This window comes from Lissotriton helveticus, chromosome 7, assembly GCF_964261635.1.
Source record: "Lissotriton helveticus chromosome 7, aLisHel1.1, whole genome shotgun sequence".
Lineage (NCBI taxonomy): Eukaryota > Metazoa > Chordata > Amphibia > Caudata > Salamandridae > Lissotriton > Lissotriton helveticus.
Genome location: NC_136068.1, coordinates 95,786,738 through 95,808,372, shown reverse-complemented (window position 1 = coordinate 95,808,372; position 21,635 = coordinate 95,786,738). Strand labels below are relative to the sequence as shown.

Below are 21,635 nucleotides of genomic sequence, written 5' to 3'. Positions count from 1 at the left end.
AACGCCGGACGCACCCCACTTTGCTGTGAAGCTACCCCAGGACGTACCCACGGCCCATTCTCCTGCCTCTCCTGCAAGTTCAACTGCTTCAGGACCCTCACCAAAACCACGTCCTCCAAAAACAACTCCGACTCTACCCACCTAAATTGCATCCTGCTCAACACACGCTCGGTCCACAAACACGCAACCGAACTCTGGGACCTAATCGACACTGCGTCACCTGACATCGCCTTCCTTACTGAAACATGGATGAATGCATCTTCTGCCCCCGACATCGCCATAGCCATACCGGACACTTACAAGATCATCCGAAAAGACCGCACCGATCAAACTGGAGGAGGCATCGCCATTGTCCATAGAAACACCATCAAAATTACAACCAGCTCTGACGTCAATCTTGCAACCGCCGAACACCTCCACTTTCAGATCCACACCGACCCCAGGACCACACTTAGAGGAACCCTCATTCACAGGCCCCCAGGCACCCGATCTCAATTCAGCGACGTCATCACTGACTTCGTCAGCCCGCACGCCCTCGCCTCCGAGAACTACATTCTTCTAGGAGACCTCAACTACCACCTCGACAATATTCTCGACAACAACACCACCACCCTTCTGGACAACCTGTCCAATCTCGGACTCAAACAACTTGTTGACACCCCCACTCACATAGCCGGACACACGCTCGACCCTATCTTCACCTCCAGCAAGCACATCTCCTTCGATCACACTACAGCTCTCCACTGGACGGATCACAGCTGTGTTCACTTCAGCTACAAAACAACCCTGACCCACAACCGTCCACAACCCATTCCCCGAAGAAAATGGAACAAAATCACCACCGACCAACTCCTCACATCACTCAGCCAAAACACTCCCACCCTAGCAACGGACCGAGACCTAGCGGCCACCAACCTCAGGCAATGGATTACCCACAGTGCGGACGAACTAGCACCCCTGAAAAAACACCAGCCGAAATCATCCAGCAAAAAAGCTCCCTGGTTCAATGATGACCTTAAAAAATCCAAGAAGACATGCCGCGCCCTGGAAAAGAATTGGAGAAAAGAACCCACCTCAGACAACATGGCCTCCCTCAAGACAGCCACCCGCAAACACCACCAACTGATTCGATCCGCCAAGAAATCAGCATTTAAGGACCGTCTCGACAACAATTCTCATAACAGCAAGGAACTCTTCAATATCGTCAAAGAATTCACCAACCCTCCCGCAGCATCCAACGACATCACTAACTCCCAAGACCTCTGCGATGCGCTATCCTCCTTCTTCTACAACAAAATTGCCGACATCCACAACAGCTTCAAGAATACTCCCAATGACCAACTCACCCCACCCCCTCCTGATCCCACCCCTCCATCTAACTACCTCAACTCCTGGAAGCCAATCACCATTGAAGACACCATTCGCCTCATGAACTCAATCCACTCTGGCTCACCTTCTGAACCCTGTCCCCACTACATCTTCAACAAAGCTGACTCCATCATCGCTCCCCAACTCCGCGATGTCATCAACTGCTCCTTCAACTCCGCCACCTTCCCAGAAATATGGAAACACGCCGAACTTAGCGCCCTTCTGACAAAACCAACAGCAGACCCCTCAGATCTGAAAAACTACCGACCCATTTCCCTCCTCCCGTTCCCGGCCAAAGTCATCGAGAAAGCCGTCAATAGCCAACTCGCAGCCTTCCTTGAATCCAACAACTCCCTGGATCCCTCACAGAACGGCTTTCGAGCCAAACACAGCACCGAAACCGCCCTCATTGCGGCGACCGACGACATCCGAGCACTCCTTGACAACGGTGAAACAGTGGCCCTCATTCTACTCGACCTCTCCGCAGCCTTCGACACTGTCTGTCACAACACCCTCATACAACGCCTCAACAACATCGGCATACAAGGAAAAGCCTTGGACTGGATCATCTCGTTTCTAGCCGGGAGAACCCAGAGAGTCCGACTCCCCCCTTTCTACTCAGAGCCCAACGAAGTCATTTGCGGCTCCTCACTCAGTCCCACCCTCTTCAACGTCTACATGAGTCCCCTCGCCTCCATCGCACGTCAACACAACCTCAACATCATCTCCTACGCCGACGACACCCAGCTAATCCTTTCCCTCACCAAAGACCCCAACACCGCCAAAAACAACCTTCACGAAGGTATGAAAGAAGTAGCCGAATGGATGAAACAGAGCCGCTTAAAACTCAACTCAGACAAAACGGAGGTGCTCATCCTAGGATCCTCCCCCTCAGCTTGGGACGACTCCTGGTGGCCCTCCGCTTTGGGATCTGCGCCCACACCCACAGACCATGCACGTAACCTTGGCTTCATTCTAGACTCCTCCCTCTCAATGTCCAGACAAGTCAACGCCGTATCGTCCTCCTGCTTCAACGTCCTTCGCATTCTCAAAAAGATCTTCCGATGGATCCCCCTCGAAACAAGAAAGACTGTCACCCATGCACTGGTCACGAGTCGACTGGACTATGGCAACACACTCTACGCCGGAATTACAACAAAATTGCAGAAAAAGCTCCAGCGCATCCAAAACGCATCAGCAAGACTCATATTAGACATCCCGCGCCAAGAGCACATCACCGGTCACTTAAAAAACCTCCACTGGCTCCCCGTCAACAAAAGAATCACTTTCCGCCTTCTTACCCACGCACACAAGGCCCTTTACAATCTAGGACCCGAATGCCTCAACACCCGACTGTCCTTCTACTATCCCACCCGCCAACTAAGATCATCCAATCAAGCCCTCGCCGCAGTCCCGCGCATCCGTAAAACCACCATGGGTGGCAGATCCTTCTCCTTCCTGGCTGCCAAGACCTGGAACTCACTCCCCACCCACCTCCGCCGCAGTCAGAATCACATCTCCTTCAGAAAAGAACTGAAAACATGGCTATTCGATAAACAGTAAACCCCTCCCTCCAGCGCCTTGAGACCCTCTGGGTGAGTAGTGCGCTTTATAAATGCATGAACTTGAACTTGAACTTTATGCCTCTCTTTAAGATGCAAGCTGTGCCTCCGTGACGGTCATCATTGTGTGTTTGAGGCATTAATCTCAGACTGTTGCACTCTTCACAGTAAGGGAGCAGTAATGCGGATCATCATGGAGCATGTCCATTATCTCCAAGTGTTAATGTCCCCACACAGAGATGCAAGCTCTGGTGCTGAAGATAATTTATGTAATGCCGGGGGGACTCAGAAACCAGATTGGGGGATCTGATTGCTCAGAAACAAGGGTCGTCACACACGCAGGTGGGTGTCATGCTTCATCGGGCAGCTCCTCGTTGGGCCGGCGCTGCAGTGCCCTCAAGGGGCCTTTTGCTAGAGGTCTTTTTAGCATAAGATGCTGATGTGAAGTGTGGGTGGAGGTGCTCTAGGTGTAGATTGGTGTGAGTTAAATTAAACATAGATAAGAGATACCCTAGTGACTTTTAACAAATGGGTTCTCATGTTACTGCTAAAAGTAGTAAGTGGCTGAACGTAGCGGTAATGATCCACTGCAGCTCATATAGTAGTGTGTGTAACCTGTTTCTTGACACAAGTGTTATCATCGATCAGGGCAATTCCTCAGGACCAAAAACCTAATCTTCTGGTGATTGGGGAAGAGGGAGTGTGGTATTAGCAAAAAATGACCCAATCACATCAAGTACATGTCCTCACAGTATAGTTTACCTGGGGATATCTAAGAACTGACCCAAAGTTGGTAAGGTATTGACCCCATAGGTTATGGCAGAGACCGCTAGATGTGGAATAAAGAGCGTCTAGCATGCTAACTCTGCAGCGACCTACCTCTGTGCCACCCTGTAAGGTCTCTGTAACGTTGGAGATAGTTCTGCTGTTTAAAACCTTACCACACTTCTCTAATTTGAGTGATAGCTCTGCTGTTTGAGGCCTATAACGTTTGTGAAACCCGAGAGAGAGTCCTGCTCTCTGAAAGATAATGCTATGAAAACCAAGGATGCTTAGACTCCTCGGTTTGTTTTTGCATAGCTAGGTTTTAATTTCAGTACCTCGTGTGCGTAATTGAATGTGACAGCAGTGTCCAGGTTCTTGCCCCTAGGAGCACTTCAGCCCTGCTCCAACCCATTATTTTACTTGATCTGTTTCAGACCAATGAGCCACTTCTGATAGAACTTCTTCATCCTTTGCAATTGATGTAGAAATACTTTTGTTTATATTTGTGTTGTAAAAGCTGCACCCACACCATATTTTGTAGTACGTTTCTAGTTTGCAGGCGATGGTTAGAATTGTTGTGTGGTGTTACAACAAGGCGATGGAGCAATCTGTGTAATTGAGGTTTGAGAAGTGCTTATATGGCACTTTAGATGAGTGACCTTGACTTTGAGAAAATATCATAGGATTTAGGCGGATGAGTGAGTCGCAGGAGAAGTTTTTAGGGCTGTTTTGAAAATGACGTAGGTTTACAATTAGAAGTCTGAGAAGAGCATTCAAGAGAGGGTTCTTGGTTGAAACATCAGCTGGATTGTGAGGTGGCATACATCAGTTTTATGTATCAGGTCAGTAGTAATATTTGCAAAATAAAAGGTGGATGGTCGGAGAGTGGGAAGCAGGCCATTGACTGATTTAAATACTTGTACTGCAAATGTACGGAGAACCTCGTATACACTATCAGCTGAGTTATTATGTGTTGTGAATGGTGGACCAGAAAAGTTTGCTTTACTTTGTTTGATAATATTCGGAACTGTCATTATTAACTTTATCTTAATGTTTGTTTTCCAGCGGAGTTTACCTGCCTTGAGACAGCTAACGCCAGACTCTGCGGCCTTCATCCAGCAGAGCCAACAGCAGCAGCCACAGCCGCAGGCCACAACGGCGTTGACAGCAGTGATGCTGAACAGTTCTGTGCAACGCACTGCAGGCAAAACCTCAGCAACTGTAACAAGCACTCTTCAGCAGCCTGTGATCAGCCTCTCTCAGCCCTCGCCTGTAGCCAAACTTGGCCATCCCTCTCCGCTGGTACAAGCACTAACATGTTTACAACACTGCTTAAGTGTCTTTCCCAGTAAATAATCTACAAATAGCTATACACACTAGGTAACCGGTAGCACTTGTTGTTTAGGGTTTTAGCTATTATTGTCCCTGGAAATCATGCTCTATTTGGGGTATCCTGATTAAGACCTGTGCCGCTTTGAGGTGTGGGGTGTGCTGCCTTAAGAGAGCTGTGGAAGTGAATACCACACCGGCTGTAGGATGCCAGCTGTAGTTGTCGGGAAGAAGCAGAAGTGCCTTATCTAAGCACTGTGGAAGTGCTACAGGGGAGGATAGGTTCCTTCTCAAGTTAGATCTTTGGGGAGACATTCCCGCGTGAGATTGGGGGCAGTGCCTACAATCTATTGCTGCTGTAGCTCTAGTTTGGATAGAATGAATGCCTATTATTGGTAAGATGAGTGCCTGCTTTATGCAGGAGAGTTAATTGAACACTTGGAGAGGGTGGTGCTGTAGACGAGGGGTAGGTGATGGGTATCTTTCTGGAATGGAATGCCTGCCTTATGTGAGGTATGTCTGATACTGTTTTTGGGACAGGGTTGGCTGTGGCATCTGCGTTTTGTCAGCTCTGAACTACTACGGTCTGATATGTTTAATGGCCGTTAGAGCAGGCATTCCCAATCCCCATAATTGTGTTTGGTTCCATAGATTTATAAATGCTTGTGTTTTTGAATGCAGTGGAGCAACTTTCTTTGTTTCACATTTTGTATGTATACGTGTGTTATTCATATTTGACCTGTCCTCTGCTGTGTGTTACGAAGTGTATCTGGGATTTAAGTGAAAGGCTTCATTCAGTTACGCTCTAGGTTTTTTTTTTTAAATGCCCAATTGAGAGCCATTGTTGCCACCACAGGAAACCTTCCATCAGATTGTGACCATGTACCCCACACAAAAAAAGCAAAAAAACATTTTTCTTAAACTGTTTCCGAGCTGCAGTGTACCTTACTGACCCAGGCTATGGGAGTGGCTGAAACAGGAGACCATAGTACATCTCGGAAGTGTCTTCAAACAATGGACTAACGTGGAAATAAACTCCGTACACTCACTTAAGGAGTGCTTACATGCTTCTCAATACCCTCTTTGGACATTAAGCCCTGTGCCCTAAAAATATACTGTTGAAAGGTGCGAATACAATTATGTCGCCTTGCATGAAGTTGTGTCATAGAAAAAAAGCAACATTTTCTGTTTCTGTATTCGGTGTCCCAGACCCAGTGTGTTTGTCACCATGTGCTTTGTTTCATTTGTCAGGTTATCCAGCAGACACATAAACCGGGGACCCTTGTTCGGCCGCCACAGGTAACCTTGACACAGACCCCCATGGTTGCACTAAGACAGCCTCACAATCGCATAATGCTGACAACGCCACAGCAGCTCCATTTAAATCCGCTACAGACAGGTAAGGCGCAGACTGATACCATTAGTTTCCATGGCATTGAGTGGGGTTCAGCGCTTTGCTATAGTATCCTTTCAAACAACATATTACCCTATCTGTTTGGCTAACGGTGAAAAAGCCCACATTTCTTTTGGGGGGGGGGGGTATAATAGGAAGCATCCTGCGGCTGAGCTAATGGGATTATATTTCAATTCCCCAGAGCTTCTCTCACGATGGGCTTTAATGTGTGGTGCTCCAGGAGTACTCTTCCTGGGCTGGCTGTTTACTCCTCCTGTACAATTTTGGTCTAGACCTAGAACACTGTGTGGGAAATGCCCACATAATGCCAGCTTCATTGATTTTGCAACTTCAATTTGTTATATAAATTTATTTGGACTTCGCCTATGATTCAGGTGCTTTTGTGCAACTCCTAAAGTGTTTACTTGGTGCCTGAAGGGTGAAGGTTGGGAAGGAATATCTGATAGATGAGATGAATGCTACGAGGAGGGAGAAAGTGGCTGATAAGTTAGCAGAGGTCTGCAAATCAGACTGGAGAATAAAGAGGCGGTTGTGGTTGTATTGGAAGTTTATAGGTGAATTCTGTAGCTTGCTGGAATCAAAGATGTGCTCCTGGCTCCTTATGACATGTTTAAATGTATAGCTATCTGCACTTTAGTACCCTTTGAGTGTACCTAACAAGCTCCTTTCATATGTTGTGTATTTATTGCCCTTATTGTGCTGCATTGGAATGATTGTAGCACTCCATAACTTGCTGCCACACTCTCACCTGTGTTTTATGCTCCGTACCTGACCCCCCCTTTATCCTATTACCCCTTCTCTCTAAGGCTATGTCTTTCACTTGGGGGTGGAAAGGGAGTAAAACAAAAGTCCACAAACTGAACATTAGCTTTCTCTACCACCTCTCATCTAGGTAGGGGCTCCCAATGATATGATGTTCATCTTGTCATCCCTGACTGCTTATGCTCGCTCTCTATCCCCCTGACTTCTGGACTTTAAATCTCCTTTGCCATGCAAGCTAAAGAAATGCTGTAAATAAACATCTTTTCCCCTTCCTACTTAAGCTCTGTATGAGGACTGGAAGCCTGACCAAGTGAGTGGGTTATCTAGAAGTGAATGAGGACGGAACAAGTTTCCGCTGGATAATCTTATGTTAAATGAGAATGGTGCAGTGCCTGGTGGAGGGAACGATAGGGTACCAATCATGCAAAACAAGTAGACCTTTCTTGAGGAGAGGACCGCTTGAGGTTTAAGAGTAGCAGAACTCTTTGCACTCTTTCTGATGGTCAGTACAGGCTGGTATGACAAAATAGTATTGTGGCAGGCCCTGAAGCACTGGCATTTCATGAGTTCCAATTTTAAACTATCTGTAAAACACACCAATCTTCTTTTGGTCAACGAATTTGGAAAGTTTTTTTATTTTTAAACTTTTTATTAAACAATAGTCTGCTTTAACATACATGGTCATGTGCTTACAATGGGTTGCATGTAGTTTCATTAGCGTACAGGTTCTGTTAATCAAGACCCGTTCGTATATTAATAGTCAGAATTTCCCGATCACCCCCCCCCACCCATAACTGATCAATACCCCCCAATCCCTCTGTAATCTTCCCGTCGCTGCCAAACTTTTCCCCATTTCTTGGGACATCCCTGGCTTTCATAAATTGTCTTTTCCGCCGCACAGCACCAGTCCATATCTCGTTTCCAATGAGAGACCATAGGCGGTTGGATCGCCCCCATGCCCCAGCAACGTTCCTTTTAGCAACCATAGCAGCCACCTGTAACCAGAGTTTTTGATATTTGGAAAGTTTTGATGTAAAGTGCAACATATACCCCCTTTCTTAAAACTTTGATGTTGTTTAGGCTTGCTTGCTGCATATAATAATGGGCTGATCTTTATATGCTACCTGTTTTTGTAATTTACTAACCTATAATAGGTTGTAGAATACACTGTTGCTGCCTCTTTGTCTTTTCTTTTGTACCCTGTCACCTGATTAACATGGGAGCCTCAAGTGATGGGTAGCCTCTGGCTCTCCAGATCTACTTTTACTTATAACAGCCTTTTTGTTGTTGTTGTTTGTATTTGTCTTTGTGACCTGGAGATAACTGAGTAAATGGTAAATGCATATCACTGTATAAACGTTGAAAACTAAATGAAAATTTTGCTTCGACAGTCCCAATGGTAAAACCCGCAGTATTATCTGGCAGCAAACCTCTTTCAACAGTTTCGGCACAAGCCTCGGCAGCACAGAGAAATAAGCTGAAGGAGCCGGGGGGAAGCTCATTTAGGTGAGTAACACCTCATCTGCAAACATTTAAATCCTCCCAAGTTATAGCTGTTAGTTGTTTGTTTAATGTAGGTATACAGAGAGTGAACTTTTTAAGTCCACTCAGGCCACCAACCAAACACTGATTTGCATATGGCTGGGTCCAAACTGGAATGGCATGGTGAGCAAACAAACGATGGATTTAGGCCCAGATCACTGTACTGGGGTGAATGTATGACATTGTTCTGCATTCTGTCCATCAATAGTTCTTTTTGCACCAACCAAACACTGGCCAGGCCAGACAGCGTGCCGGTTGCCACTTTGCAGCGAGTGCATGATAAATATCATTCTACAAATAAGCTTAATAAACCTGACTCCCCTTATTACCCCATATGTCTACGGAGTTTAACAATTTCGAACTCCCTCTAGGTGAGTTGTTACTCAGTCATTTACAAGGAAAGCGTGCCAGATAAAGACAGGATGTTAGGCGAGGGGTATTGCAGGCAATTGTTTCATTATTCAGTAAAATGTGCTAATGCAAGCAATTTTGGTCATGTATATTTAAAAGCTAAGCAAAGCTTGTTTCACGTGCATCTTGTTTTTGTTTTGAGAGTGCGCAAGTAGCATTTCTTATTTTTAATATGGTTACAATATGGTTACGTTGAACTTTGTAACAGATTCTATTGTTCTAGAAATGGTATGGTGGAATTATTTATGTCAAAATATTCCAGTGAGCAGTGCAGAGGAGAACACTAATGTCCCCCTCTTGCTTGGAGGCTGCTTGGAATACAGACCATTATTAGGAATGATTGGTTCCCGCTGTTGGATTTTGCCTAACTTTTTTCCTTCTTCCTGCAATACTGTGAGAGGGTTGTGATGTAGTTTCTATGAGTGAGAACATGTATGCATATTGAGGTACGAATAAGTTATTAATTGGGCAGATGACTTGGTGTACATGGACAGCTTAGCTTGGTGTCTAAACCTCGCCCGTGCGAAGTGTTAGTTGTGAACTTATTCCTCTCTGGTTTGTCTGTCATTGTGCTTCTTGCAAGGTCTCGTTAGATCTGCTCTCTACGTGAAACATTATACACTACATCAGGGTAATTATCATTCTGAATTTATTAAGGATGTTTTGAATTCTACATATATACATGCTATTCTCAGCACGGATCAAGGAGTATCTCTCTAAGATATATATGTGTATATATATATATATATCTTCACACGCCGGTTCCTGGTTTGCCAGCCTTACGAGCGCTCAGTGTGGGTGCGTGCCCTACGGCGGAACCTCGCCGTTAAGTATTTCTCACTCCTCCGCCGAAGAACGAAAGTAATGGGCGCACTCGCAATGAATTTCCACAGTTGATTTATTAATTATATCTTTAGCATGAAAACAAACTAATGATCTACGCGTTTCAGCACTGAAACGCGTAGATCATTAGTTTGTTTTCATGCTAAAGATATAATTAATAAATCAACTGTGGAAATTCATTGCGAGTGCGCCCATTACTTTCGTTCTTCGGCGGAGGAGTGAGAAATATATATATATATATATATATATATATATATATATATATATATGTGTGTGTATATATGTATATATGTATATAAGTATGTGTGTATATGTAGGCATATGTATATATTTAAATAACAGATGAAATGAAGGTTTCTGATCCTGTGGACAGCTGAATATGTTTGTTAGATGCACTGAAAGCAATGCAGGTATGTTTAGAAATATGTGGAATCGTGTTCTAGTCCTACATATCTTTGTGATCTGATTGTATCCAAGGAAGCCATTAAACAAGAGATAAAAGCTTGATAGTCATTTACGTTAGACTATTCACCGCCGCTCTTCGTAGCAGAGAATAATGTAGTATTTATGACTTCAATGAAGATACCTATGATTTTGTTGGTGATGGCAGCCGTTGCATAACAGGAAATGGCTATGTCTCAAGGTTTGGTGCAATCCGCATCAGGATGCTTTCATCAAGGTTTGCAAGACCCCCCCCTCCCCACTGGTAGAACCCAGGATGAATCCAGTAATCACTTGAATCTTTTAGGACTAAGTCTCAGAATTCCTTGTAAGGGTAAATAAGACACAAGTGCTTACTAGCTCCTAAGTTTGAATTATGCTTCAGACTGCTGTTTTTTACTTTAAAGCTAGTGTAAAACTCTTGAAGTTTACTATAGATTGTACAAGAGATGTGTGAGAAATGCAGCTTGATCTAATAAGACATTTCAAGAGGCTGACAAGTACTTGATGTCAATCCATTTGTGTATCAATGCAATAAATATATATTGCCAAGGCCCTCATGAAGTTAAGGAGGATTTTGAAGGTGGGGCTTTTAAAGTTGGGCAGCATTTAAATTAACTTTTCAGCTTTATATAGTGGGTAACGCATTTCCCTTGTATGCAGATTAAATTAGTCTAGTTTCAAGTACTAAAGGTGTTTTATCTTACATGAAGTTTAACGGTTTACAACTTATACATTTTGGCTTTACCAACTTTTTGGGGTTAAAAAACTTTAAAAGGCTGAAGGATTACTTCCATAGTCCTCATTTGGCACCCTTGACTCTATTGGGTAAGGAGAGAGACTTTGGCATGTTTCCCTTCACTGGGAGCATATGAATAGTTTGTTTTATATATCTTGTCCTTCGGAAAATCTCTAGGATAATGTTCTCTTTGCTGACCCATATTTATTCTTCTTTTCACCACCTTTTTCAAATGTTGGTGAAGATGTAAAAATAGCTTAGAAATCTCTTGGTTGCATTACAGTATTTAGTATACTGTGAGAAGTGAGTTTTGCATTCTGCCAAACTGTTACCGCGGTCTTTCCTTTTTGAAAGTCTTTCCTACTGATTGCTTTAGCTGCTTACTGTCAAAGACTTCTATACTTAGTTGGCTTTGGTTTGGCCCTTGTCTCATGATTAGATGGCTTTGTTTATTCATCTTTCTCATATCACTCCTCCTTACTCGTTCGCTTTTCTTCCGATTCTCATGTTTGTCCCACCCCTGGAACATTTCTTATTTTCATTATTTCTGCTAGGAAGACATACTTCCACTACTGACTGCACAGGACCACGTTATTCTTTCAGCACGCCTTGGTAGGTGTCTTTTTCTAGCACTCGCCTATCTGCTCAATTTCCTTTTCCACCGCCCCATGCTCATTTGATGATCCCATTGCCCTGCAGCTGGGCGCATTTACTGAGCCACTCAATTCTTTTTCTTTTTATAGAGGTTGTTGGAAGAGGAATGTCCCCTGTAATGTTAAGATTAAAAGGGCTTGTTTGTACGGTCCTCAATGCCTAATGGCATTCGAAATTGGTATGCTGACTTTTTCTTTGGCTTTGGTGTCATGCTAATCGGGCGTATGTGTAGAGGCCTAGGCCTGCCCATGGTAATGCGAGATTCAGAACCTGTTCTGTGACGTCGAAGGATGCAAGCAGCAAGACTTCACTGTGGACATACAGCTCTTTCCTGATGGTTGCTTGTATTAGCATATTTCGCACCATGTGAATATACCCATTTGCCAGACTGGATCCGGAGATTTTTGTAGTCATCAATTCCATCACATGCCATAGGTAGCATCATAAAACTCTGCATCAGGTTCGCCCAGTCACGGGAAAGTAATGCACAGCTCACATATAAACGCTACATCTGCATGTCGATGTTAGTTCCTTTCCTTCGGCACCTTCTGATGCAGTTCCAGAGCTCCCTTCCTCATTTCAACCATTGGCAGTAAACATTTTCTATAAAAACTTTCCAGTGTGCAAGGGAATGTCTCCCCACAAAATTATAGTTTTTGTGTAAAGTGGCAGTATATAGTGTTGTACTAATCTTTCATGTGCCTAGACCTTTTCTGTTTCAGAGAGAACACAGGTTGCAGGCTCTTCTCATGTAAAGTTCTGCTGTTACCTGAATCACAGAACTTTGCTCTGATATCCAGTGTGTGCTTTGAGTATACACGTGTGCAGTGAACGTGTAGCATATGTTTGGTGGTAGACCTCCCTGTGTGGGATGAGTCTCCGTTCTGAAGCTAGTGGGATCAACTTTGGATGCCCCTGGTGTAGCAATGGAAAGAATGAAGGATGAGGACAGCTTCCCCAGACAGTGAAAGTATTTTCCATCTATTCCTGCAAGTAGAGGGTGGAGACCCCTGCATTGAAGTTAAGGAGGATGGAGGCAGGGCCTCACTTAGATGGTCAGTGAGGGCTTGTAAGCAAAGGGTAGTGGTGAAGGCTGCGGCTGTAGTTTCTGTTGCTCAAGATGAAGTGTCCGGGCAGGGTCTACCCTTTTATTTGATTGCTGCTTCATTGAGGATGTTGACAGCCGGGTGCAGAGATCTCACTCTAAATTGTGCCTATGTTTTGGATACTTCTGCTTCGAGACAGCCCCCTCTTCTACGTGCTTTGAGAGCCATCATTTAGCTCAAACACTATTTCTGAGAAACAGCTCAAAAATGACAATCGGGAACCAACCCAGACCAGTTCTGAAGACCGTGGACCCACATCCCCTGTCTAGAAAATTGGTTTACAAGTGGTCTCAAAACGACCCCAGTTTGTTCCAGTTCTACTTTCTTCTCAACCAATTAAGGGAGTGCTCTAGGAGCTGCTGCGCGACCAGGATAAGGTTCTGCCTAACAGCTAGTCTTCCAGAGCTGAGGGAACTTCACCTACATTCTGTTTTTTCAGCTGAAGGCCTAAAGTACCAAGAAGCTTGTGTGTAGGCTGATTGCGGGGAAGGAGTGTGCTTGGCCCTGCACAAGGAGAGTCTGTCCGGCAGGTGAAGCTCAGCATGTTCCTGAGAAAGCAGACTACCACAGAGTACAAAGTCAGGAACAGCCCATGCTGTGAGGGAGTCTACCAGTCATTATGAGCAGTTCCCTTGTGAAATGCAGCAAAATCTTAGCAGCTACAAGCCTCACTGTGTTGACCGGCAGGGGCATTGAGCCCGAAATACTGGCCCTGCTGAGCCTTTCGTCGAAAGGAGCTGAGTTGCCAAGGAAGACGCTCTGATTGGCCCAGAGGATGCAACTTCACGAGGAGGGTGCTGCTGCTAAAAACAATTGCCACTGTGCAGGCCTGCTGCAGTGGTTTCATCCAATGAGCCCTGTTCCAACATGAGTTTTCTGCGGCTTCCCTCACAGAAGTGATGCATAAACAAGATTGGGTACGCAAACTGCATCTCCTGCACTGCTTGGCCAACCAGCAGGTAAATGAGGCGCTTCTGCCACGTGGACTTGATGTTTTTTCCAAGTAAACGCAAGAGACAAAAAGATGTTAAACTGAGTTACAGTTAATATTTGTTTTATATTATCTGCTCTTAAAACAGTAACTAGCCCCACAGTATACTGGGGACTGTAGCCACAAAGTTTCTCTTGATGTTGGTCAGAGAGAATACCAGAAATGGGGGCTGTAGCACCTTACTGTAGATCGTAACTGACATGACATTCCCACATGTATTTCCATTGAACTGTGCAGTATTTCGGTTTGTTGCTCTGTAAATAAATATCTTTTGGTTAAAAGAAACGACTTTAAGGAATGGGCAGCGCAATAAGCTATTATGTCTGTTGGTTGACTGCTACCTCCATGATAAGCGTTGGACTGCTCACCCTTGTTCCTCTCTGAGTCAAATACGGAAGGGGTTGTACTTGTACAAATTTGCATAGCCCTAGTAGAATAGACACCAGTGGCGTAAGATCTCAACCACCATGATTGAAGCTTAGTTCTGTAGTAGGGGATCTCTGTGTATAGTCATAGTCTAGTGAATAGTCCCGCCCATGTGCGTGGACCCCGGCAATCAAAAATAATCTCTTAAGTTGTCAGAAAATTGCAGAACTGCAAAAACACTTAAGAGAGAATTTAAAGACAAATAATGCAGCCTATATCCACAGGCTACACTGTCCAGTACTTCAACTAGAAATTCCACCAAAAAACACACAAACAGCACAGCCTGCCCAGTTTCTCCCAAAGAGAAACTTGCCTCTACCAGTAAAAGCCTCTGGAATGATAGAGAGGAAGGCATGGACAGACAAGCCCCATAGGCTGCCATTATGTGGCTTAAATAGGATACTGTGCCTTTAAGAGAACTTTCCAGAACTTCTCCCAGTATCCCAGAATGCACAGCAGGTCCCTCTTACTTTCAGTTCTTTTTTCCAGCTCCTGCTAACAGGACCCTGGTGCATTGAGCTCTCCCTTTTTCAAGGGTTTATTGGAATTTTGTGCACTTTTGGATTAAAAGTGTTTTCAGTTTGTGTGCTTGGTGTTTCCCTTCACTCCTGTGTATTTGTTCAGGCTTTTTAGGGCTCTAAAATGCCTGCTCTTTTCGACAAGTGCCCAGCATGTGGAAGGAAGAAGGCCAAGTCTGATCCACACGACGTCTGCATACTCTGTCTCCCTGAAGCACATGTCCCTGAAGATTGTGAGATCTGCCAGACCTTCACTACAAGGACCCTGAGGGACAGGCTGAAGATTAGGCTTCAAGGCCTGGAGGAGAGACGACTGCAGGCTGCAGGTGGGTCTGGGCAGGCTGAGAAGGCTCCCTCTGCCTCTGCTGAGGCCTCTGGGGGGGCTCCCCAGACGCAGGAAGCCCAGCAAACGGTCCCGGTCTCCGTCGACGTCGATTGCATCGACGACGACGTCGAGAGGGATGACGACGGTGTGTTCCCCATCTCCCTGGGGCTCCGGGTCGAGACCGCGTTGTAGGTCGACGTCGAGAGGCCTGGGTAGGCCGCCGTCGAAATCGAGTCGTCGACGAAGACGGACCGACGGGCATCGGCGCTCGCCGTCGAAGCGACACCGCCGATCGCCGTCGAGCAGGCGGTCGCCGTCGAGGGGCTCCTCGACGTCGAGGACCGAGAGAAAACGGTCGACGCAGAGGAGTCGTCGACGCTCGTCGTCGAGGACTGACCATTTGTCGTCGAGGTGGCGGCGTTTGGCGTCGAGGAAGAAGCACTCGACGTCGAGGAAGCGGTGTTCGACGTCTCTAGGTGGATTGTGTCCTGCAGACAATTGTGTTACCAAAAAGCTAATAAGACCATAGGGGGTAAACCTTAGGCTCATTCCACCAGGGGCAAAGCTGCCACGACAGCTCTGCTCCGTAATGTTCCTATTGCAGAAATATGCAAGGCGGCCACTTGGAAGTCGGTCCATACCTTTTCTAAGCATTACTGCCTGGACACTGATTCCAGGGCAGACGCTCAGGTTGGGCAGGCTTCGCTGCGAAATCTGTTCGCACAATAGTGGTGTTATTTTTTCTTTTCTCCACCGCCGCTTTGGTGTGGGGATGGGCTTGCCATTCTATTCACTAGATTATGACTATACACAGAGATCCCCTACTACAGAAGGAGTAGTTTATGTCCTGTAACTCCAATTCTGTAGTAGGGGTTTCTCTGTTATAGTCATAAGCGCCCGCCCTCCTCCCTGTGGAGAGAGATGTTCATGTAGGGAATGCTACAGGTCAGGCGTGTTACGCCTTCAAAAAGAACTGAAAGTAAGAGGGACCTGCTGTGCATTCTGGGATACTGGGAGAAGTTCTGGAAAGTTCTCTTAAAGGCACAGTATCCTATTTAAGCCACATAATGGCAGCCTATGGGGCTTGTCTGTCCATGCCTTCCTCTCTATCATTCCAGAGGCTTTTACTGGTAGAGGCAAGTTTCTCTTTGGGAGAAACTGGGCAGGCTGTGCTGTTTGTGTGTTTTTTGGTGGAACTTCTAGTTGAAGTACTGGACAGTGTAGCCTGTGGATATAGGCTGCATTATTTGTCTTTAGATTCTCTCTTAAGTGTCTTTGCAGTTCTGCAATTTTCTGACAACTCAAGAGATTATTTTTGATTGCCGGGGTCCACGCACATGGGCGGGACTATTCACTAGATTATGACTATAACAGAGATACCCCTACTACAGAACTGGAGTTACAGGACAGAAACTACTCCTTACCCCTGTGTATCTTCCCCCAAATGGGGATCTGACACTGCTCATGTCCAAACATTTTTAATTTATTGTTTGGAAATGGCTTTCTAACATCTTGGAGCAATAATTTAAAATGCAAAAATGCCACCACACATGCTCACGCAAGGGCTCTTGGAACACTTTTTCTTTGAGAAAAGCATTCCAACTGGCCACGCTTGCATGTGCCGTGATGAGCCGGGATCCATCTTGGACAGACTTTTTTTTTAATGAGAAAATTAATTTCAAGATTTACACCAATGCTTAACAATACATTTGAAAACATGTTGAGACCACAGGTGGATGCTTAATATTTTTCTTTTTTAATAATCTGTGTCAATGGAAACTAGCAATGGGTCTGGAATGGACTTTTCAAGGTGAGATATGTTGGGTTTGCCAATGCTTGCTTAGTGCTTTAATACCTTGCAGTTTAAACACACAGAAATTCATGCCTGATCATTCCGTTCCAACCATCAGGAAAGCACATGCGATAAAAGCTTGTAAGACGACACATACATCTGCACTGGAATTCTGCCCAGTCGCCAGATCTATTATAACTGATACCCCAAAAAACTGAGGCTCTGAAGTAGGATTTTTGTGTAGCTTTTACACTCTTTAGTAGTGGAAACCTTTTTCTTAGGTTTTATTTTATTTTGGTTTATTGCAGCATAAAAGACAACACACAGCAGCAATGATCTTAAAAATAGAGGAATTAAACACAACTTCTTGATACATTCAGGTCCTGAGACCCAATATCTAAAATGCCATTTATACAATTCCAAACTATAAATACATTTCCGAACAAATTTCAAATATAGGAAGTAACAATTGGGATATCCTTATGGGTGAAAAAGTAGACTATCCTCGAAGCTGAACAATAGCAAGGGGAAAGGAAGGTATACTACCTAGCCATTGGGTTTTCTGCTTGCCAAGGATCAAACAAGCTAGGCTCTTCATTTATCTGCTGTATTGCCATTTTAGGTTTGCGCTGAGGAATAGCTCAACTGCTTATATCGACATCCGTTATTTGAGTAAAGTTGAAATCTCCCCCATATATATTCACAGAGTAATTGGCCAACTGAAGACACAGCTCGTACAATGGCTGGGTGTCTTCCAAGGTGGAGCCATAGAAAGAAACTAAGGAATGACTCTTCCTGTTAATTTAAATTTCTGCCCCCACCCATGTTCCAGATCTCTGTTAGCTCATGCTTCACCCGACCCCGAGCTTCCTACTAAGAGTCACCCCTCTGAGGGAGGCTGATGCAGAGGAGTAACATATTAATTGAAAGGGAGACCAATTAACTGAAGATTATTTTGATTTCTTAATATGTGTCTCTTAAAGCAAGAAGGCAGACGCCTTCAGCTCAGCATGCCAGTCAAGAACTGCCTGGCGCTATTGAGACTTGTTCAGTCCATAAACATTAACTGAGACTATCTGACAGTTCCAGATGGGAACCCCACTAGACCTGCTCAGTTCCTAAAGTCAGAATCTTCAACAGACGGCCACCCTGTTTGATTAGTTTGGTTTTGTTGGAGGATGTCAACCTCCTGACGAAGATGTCAGCTAGCCTGATGTGTGCAGGCTGGCTAGGACACAAACCTTTTCTCGACAAGCATCAGTGCTTGCGGTCAGCGTCTCGTGGGAACCTGACTTTTAAAAAATAGCTGCTGGCCAATGGACCGGTCCTTTGCAGGAACAATTTGAAGGTGGACCGGAGTGAACAGCCTCTCAACTCCAGCAGCCCTAAATGGAAGTGGGGTACCGCTTAAAACGTAGCTACTCTGCCCTAACCTAGTCGATCTAAAGTGCCACTCGGTGCTTACTGTCCTTGCTGGCCTGCCTGGGACAACAGCAGCCTCCTGGGGAGCTGGGAGACACGATTGGAATTCCTCAGATAAGGGATGAAAAGGCTCCTGTACTACATTGCAGCATTATTTTCAAATGTATCTGAACTGAGTATGCTGAAACTTAAATTGGGCAATAATCCACAGGGCTCCCTGTGAAAAAAATCAGGACTACAGCGCAAGAGAAAAGGTCGAGGGTGCAGTCACCCATAAAAGCACTTTCCGTACCACTGCCAAAAGTTAATTAATAAAGTGGAGAAGTGTGGCTCAGGGGTTAGAGGCAGCAGACCCGGAAGCTGAGATCGGTCCTGGACCAGGGGTTCAATTCCCCGCCTCGGCGGGTCTTGGGCTAAAAATTCCACGGACTCGATAATTCTCGCCCCGGTACCTCCTCGACTCACGGGTTCACACTCTGCGACTCTGGGCAATAGCTTGCTTAATCTCCACAACGGCCCCTCGCGGCGGGATGCCTGACTTTCACCTTGTGGATACCCTGCTATCTCACAGGGGAATACCAGGAAGGGTTCCCTAAGCAAGCGCCGGGAAACCCACTGCGGGTAGCTGTGCGCTATATAAGCTCAACTACATTTACATTTACATTTAATTCCTCTTAAAACAAAAGGAGATCGCTTCTCTGGAGTAGAAGGGCGCAACCACATGAGAAAATGTGTAGCCTCTTCCTTCTCTTATAGTATTGAACTCTGAGACCTTCCAGATTAAATTGGACTCAATGTCCATAACCATGAAGAATACTGGGGCTAGCCAGGGAAAGCAACTGTTGCATGATATAGAAACAATTTCAGTGGCTTGCCCCTAAGCTCCAATCCAAAGATAGCATTGTTGCAATAGCTGTGTGGGGGAAAGGGCAAACGACTGAAGAAGGGGTAATCCTGGACGGTACCCCAGCCAGTGGTTGTTGTTTAGACTCTAGGATCTCAGCCGGTAGGACCAGGCCCGTCCATAATGAAATTGGTAAGGGGGATGGATGTCAAAAGCAGAAGGATACTATTCCGCCACTGGAATCCACCTCGAATCCGCCCTTTTTCAACAAATTCAACCAACTCTACAAGGCATAGGATCAGATAATGGCTTCCTGGTTTCCTTAGAACCAGGAAAACTGCCACAAAGACTGTTAAATTGTTGGGGGGGGGGGGGATGAGGGTGTACGGTGTACGGCTGAAAAGTGCAACACCCCAGTTGGTGGGGCTAAATCGGTACTTCAGTTAAGGGATGAAGACTCTGGTCAAAAGCCTTTCAAGTGTAGAGATCAGACCTGAATTAGAAACCGTGGTAGGGATGGTTCCAGAGGATAATGTCCCTTTGAAAGAGTTTTCCACAGTTTTCCAAATTCTCTAAAGAAGTTAGTGTGCCACACAGCAGATACAAAGATTGAATCCTTAACTTCTGACTATTTTGGCTGAAATTCAGGAGGTTAAAGCCTGCCAACACTCTTTAGGTCATAATCTGGGTAATAGAATGGCGGAAATTGAAAAGAAAATATAATCTTATGGGACACAGCCGAAATAATGACAGCTAAGATATCAGATCTTGTGGATAGCCACAGTGGGTGGTCAAAAGAGAACTATACCCTTCAAAAGGAGCTTTCCTCTGTGAAACAGCAATTGTGTAAGACCAAGAAAATCGTTCAAGGTGGCATAACCTTAGATTTGTTGGCTTACCTGAAAGGGAGGTGGCAAAAGCCGGGTTGACTATTCAATACATGGACAATTTGATTCATACTCATGATTTGACTGGTACCGCAGAAGACTTGACTAGTACTTGTTCACATTGAACACCTTTTTTAGAGAGCCCGGATAGATCCTATCCTTTTATGTTGCTGGTGAACTTTGGAGATAACAGGTTGGGTTTGTTGTGCAGATTTTCCATGGTATGCAATTTGATACCTCCAAGGGACAAAGGCAAATGCTACCCTTATTCCAAGAAGCTAGTGGGCAAGCTATGATTTTACAGCCTGCTAGATCGAATTCTTTGTTTAATTGAGAATACAAAGTGTTTTATGATGTTTTGACTGCACATTATTATTATCTTTATGAAATTCAGTCAAATAATGGTGTGTTTTGAACCTTTTCGGTTGAAAGCATGAGATTACCTGGTTTATGTTTTAAAATCCATATGTGTAATCATTATTTAAGGAATAATATGGGTGGGGGCGGGGGCGAGGGGAGGGGCTAGTATATGTAGGCCAAAAGTGGGGGATAAGGCGGTGGATCTATTCAGGCTGCATCCCAAGCGGGGTGCAAACATCGCACCTTATGCAGTTGGGGTGGGGTGAGGGAGGGTGTTGCTGTGACAGGGAGTGTTGTCATGTCAGGGGTGATTAAGGTATAAGTGTGTTTTAGGGCACAGGGGTGCGGGTTGGTGATGGTTTGGAAGCAACAATTGGTGATTGCCGCAGGTTTGCGGGGTTGGGGAGGTGTGGGGCTCAGTTAGAGTCCCTAAGAGGGGCCAGGGTGAGTAATTGCCGGGGAGGGCATTAGGGGGTTTTGACATTAGAAACCAAATGGTATTAATATAGAAACAGTTACCATTCACTTTTCTTGGAGCCCAAAGTAATTACATAGAAAATGTCGAGCACACCCTCAATTATATTTGAATAAGGCTTTTTCGCCCCAGTAAAAGTTAAGTGACCGGAAGAGTGTGTTTTGTGACCACTGATTATTTAAACTCTATTACTTATATGTAATAAACCTGTGACCTCTTGTTTTCCCAGGGACGATGATGACATTAATGATGTGGCATCAATGGCTGGCGTCAACCTATCTGAGGAGAGCGCGAGGATATTGGCAACAAACTCTGAGTTAGTGGGCACTTTAACACGGTCGTGTAAAGACGAGACTTTCCTTCTTCCTACGTTATTGCAACGAAGAATCCTTGAAATAGGTATGAAAGCCAGCTTCTACTGCAGTGGCTTCTGCTGCTAGTCATGGTGCACCCTATTTTGAGAGCTCCACGAATGCCATTGTTTACCTTTTGAGAACATTTGGATAATGGTTAATTACCTTTGCTTCTGAAGTATGGAAAAATATTCATGTAGGACAATGTTTAAATATTGGTTGCGCTAGGAGAAATCTGTTCCCTGGTGTGGAGTACTCAAGATAGATAGATCCTTTTACTAGCCAAGCTATCAGATGTTTTTATTG

At 45.0% G+C, this 21,635-nt stretch overlaps 1 protein-coding gene across 4 annotated transcripts in view; it reads left to right on the top strand.

Annotated features, from left to right (window-relative positions):
- TAF4 (TATA-box binding protein associated factor 4) overlaps window positions 1-21,635 on the top strand; it is a 227,443-nt gene that overhangs the window by 158,680 nt on the left and 47,128 nt on the right. For all 4 annotated transcript variants that reach the window (XM_078651584.1, XM_078651585.1, XM_078651587.1 and 1 more), the window contains 4 exons: window positions 4,761-4,997; window positions 6,276-6,423; window positions 8,592-8,706; window positions 21,206-21,375. In XM_078651584.1, the coding sequence (XP_078507710.1) occupies window positions 4,761-4,997; window positions 6,276-6,423; window positions 8,592-8,706; window positions 21,206-21,375 (670 nt within the window). The remainder of the gene's footprint in view (window positions 1-4,760; window positions 4,998-6,275; window positions 6,424-8,591; window positions 8,707-21,205; window positions 21,376-21,635) is intronic.